This window comes from Rhinatrema bivittatum, chromosome 16 (genome assembly GCF_901001135.1).
Source record: "Rhinatrema bivittatum chromosome 16, aRhiBiv1.1, whole genome shotgun sequence".
In the NCBI taxonomy this organism is placed as follows: Eukaryota; Metazoa; Chordata; class Amphibia; order Gymnophiona; family Rhinatrematidae; genus Rhinatrema; species Rhinatrema bivittatum.
The window spans coordinates 36,819,922-36,823,400 of NC_042630.1; the positions used below are offsets into that span (position 1 = coordinate 36,819,922).

Below are 3,479 nucleotides of genomic sequence, written 5' to 3' on the forward strand. Positions count from 1 at the left end.
TTCCGACCGTCCCATATTGCCGGTCGGCCCAAGGATCCACACCCGGAGCACAACACCTTGGTATCTATATAGGGGCACACAAGGATATTTTCAGCCTCAATTATCCACCTCTTCTCACAAAATTATATCGGGAGATGGAAGAATGGAACCGTTACCATATCTCCTGGTTGGGCCGTATAGCCACCTTCAAAATGAATCTTCTGCCTAGGATAAGCTACTTGTTCCAAACAATCCCTTGTATGATCCCCGCTGTGACACTCCTGAAGTGGCAGCGCAGGATCATGAAGTTTCTGTGGCAGGGGAAGCAACCGAGAGTGGCTCAAAAGGTTCTGTATCAACCCAAGGTAAAGGGGGGCCTCGCAGTACCCAACCTCACACGATATTATGTGGCTGCTCAACTTCGAGCGGTAGTAGATTGGCACAGAATAAACACACGCAAACCCTGGATCACTTTAGAGCAGGAATTGATGGGGTCCTTTCTGTTGACTAACTTGCTATGGCAACCTAGCCGCCTGTGCCCTAAATTGGAGGGTTTACCTACTCCCATACAATGTACTCTACAACTTTGGCATCAATGGAAGCCTTTGGTCGTGGGGGATAAGACAGGATCTATCCTCTTCTCTCCCTTTTACTCCAGATCTTTTCTGGAGGGAAAGGCTCACCAGGTGTTCCAGGGTTGGATAGATAAGGGTATCAATAACTATGGTCACCTCTGGGAGAATTCTTCGTGGGTGGAGTTTTCAACCTTGCAGTCCAGACATGATTTGCCACAGGGTGAAATATATCGCTATCTGCAGTTAACTAGCTATGCCCGAGCCTCCAATATTTCGCCGGACTTGATGAAACCGATCTCTCTATTTGAGAATTTCTGCAGGTCCGCTGATAAAGTTACAAGCTTAATGTCCAAAATTTATAGACTACTCATACAGGGCATGCATACAAAGCCCTCCTTTATTACCTCCTGGGAGATCGATCTTGGGGCTCCCCAGGGCGAGGATTTTTGGGACAACGTCTTTGCCTCTGGCGGCAAGGGAGTAATCTCGGCCTCGTTTATGGAAAATAGCTACAAGCTTCTTTATAGATGGCATTATACCCCCTCTAAGCTGCATAAAATCTTCCCTACTACTTCTGATAGATGCTGGAGGGGCTGTGGGGAAAGAGGATCTTTTTACCATATGTGGTGGGACTGTGCGGTTGTTTCAAAGTTGTGGCAGAGTCTAGATACTTGGCTCTCGGATATTCTACATAAGCCTATCACTCTAACTCCCTCAGTGGCTCTCCTTAATGCAGAGTATGCTCAGGGCGATGCAGCACTACACCGCTTCATTAGATTGGTGGTCATTTCAGCTCGCTGCGGGATTGCATTTCACTGGAAGGCAGAGGGGGTTCCTACTTTGCTGCAGGTCCAATCCCGGGTATCTAAATTATGTGCCCTTAGCAAGATTACAGCACATAGGCGGAAGCAGATGGGAGTCTATCAGCGTACTTGGACTCCATATTTAACATGGAAACAACAACAGGTGCGGTCATGACCCATTTCTCTGGACCTCTTTTGCATTTTTCCCTTCATTTTGAGATCCCATGTACTGCTGGGGGGAGGGGTGGGAGTGGGGGGGGGGGGGGTAAAAAACGGGAAACGCAGAGACAGATTGAAAGTTTTCATTGTATTTCTTTTATTGTCCATATGCTAATTGTACTTTCAATGCAGTTTATTGATGATTTTGTATCCTTTGTATTACATTTCTCGAATAAAACTTAAATTTCAAAAAAAAGAATAGCACAAGATCAGTTCAGTGTAGTACAACTTAGCAGCTATGATCTGCAAAGAAACAGGCTGAAGTACAGTAAGAGATCACCAGATAACACACATTTATATCTATTGAAGATAACCACTAGGCCTCTCCTCCACTCCAATAAATGTTGGGCTGCAACTTGGGCTGGATGATGACATCGGCTTTGATGTCATAGCCCAGTGACCTCCAACTGATGACGTTGCCATTTACCCATTTATCGTTGGCTAGGGCCAGCTGTACATCACTGGGTGACAACACAGAGTCCCACATGTTGACGTCCGTTATTTCACCTACAAATGACTGCTCTGCATCAAAACCTCCCCCGTAGGAATCCTGGTCTTGCCCCAGTATGATTATCGGTTGTGGATTAACAGCGTACCCTTTCTTCATGGTTTTTCTGGGTAGAGGTTTCCCATTGATCCACAGCGTCACCACTCCAGTAGAAGAGTCCCAGCTGAAACAGAGGTGCGTCCAGCCAGGGGTGTCACCTGGACCTATGAAGGTCACTTCGTCATTACCCACATACACTCTGTGTTCTTTGGCATTATCTTTTATAATACAAATTTCATTTGGCTTTGCTGAGGTGGCAAAAGAGAACGGACAGAAAGAGCGAGTCAGGTCCGTATAGTAGCGGAAAGAGACTGTGAAGCTAGAGAGTGAAGATGTCGTCCTTGGCGTCAGAATCACATGGGAGGTGGCGGTCGCTTTAGGGAAAAGGAACACGTTCTCCTCCATGTCTGTGGGAAAAGATGAGAGCAAGGTAACCCCCCTCCTGTACAGCACCTCCAATGCCACGAGGGCTACTTACTCCCTCCTCTCCACCTTATCACTCCCCCCTCCCCGCCCCCTCAATGCACAGCAGTTCTTTTCTGGGGGGCTACTTCCTCTCCATACACAATTACCCCCTCTTCCCACCCATTCTGAGGAGTGATGGCAAACTCCAGAGGTTATCTGCATAATAGGTGCGGCGAGGTCAGTGACAACGTAACCACAGAGGAGGGTGGCTGGTGCGGCTGGATCAGCCCCTTTGAAAATGTAGCACTGCCTGGTGCCGCTAGGCAGCTAAACTTAGTTCCTCAAATTCTGGGAGGTCCTGGGGACACGGTCGAATCAAGGGGAACTCCCTGAGCAGGTTAGCTCGAATTTTCAGCACCAGCTATTTCCTAAGCAGCACTTAATGTACATTAAAAACATGTTAACGTGCATTATTGGTAACGCTTGCACAAGAGCTACTGGTAACCCTTAAAATAATTTAGCAGAATGGGTGGCAAAGATTTACAGGCCTAACGCAGACTGTGAGAAACGGAGATCATCGGAAGGATAACGTGCCTGCCCCCCATCATTACTGGGGCAGTAATTCCACCTTCCACCGCCCCCTCGCCATGACTTCCCCCAATCACTCCCCCCTGGAGTCAGCCCCTGCTCCCTCCCTCCCAAGGTCCTCTGAGCTCCCAGATCCCCCATTGCTTAAGGTCTCCAGGGCAGGAGAGATTCCCAGTTGCTCCTGCCCCTCCGGTACCAAATTGTGCAGGGCAAAGGAACGCCTTGGGGCAACTGGCACCATTTTGAATTTAGTCGCCAGCGGGACGGGCACAGCGGGGGATTGCTCCTGCCCCGGATACCTGCAGTACTCTTCCTAGGGTAAGGGGTATCTGGGGGCTCAGACTCCTGCATTGGGTGTTTTGG

The 3,479-nt window shown here is 48.7% G+C and overlaps 1 protein-coding gene across 2 annotated transcripts in view; it reads right to left on the bottom strand.

The window, feature by feature from the left end:
• Nucleotides 1-1,662: 1,662 nt before the first annotated feature.
• Nucleotides 1,663-3,479, bottom strand: part of LOC115078260 (serum amyloid P-component-like) — an 84,389-nt gene continuing 82,572 nt past the window's right edge. For both annotated transcript variants that reach the window (XM_029581068.1, XM_029581067.1), the window contains exon 3: nucleotides 1,663-2,530. In XM_029581068.1, the coding sequence (XP_029436928.1) occupies nucleotides 1,893-2,528 (636 nt within the window). In that variant the 5' untranslated portion in view covers nucleotides 2,529-2,530 and the 3' untranslated portion in view covers nucleotides 1,663-1,892. The remainder of the gene's footprint in view (nucleotides 2,531-3,479) is intronic.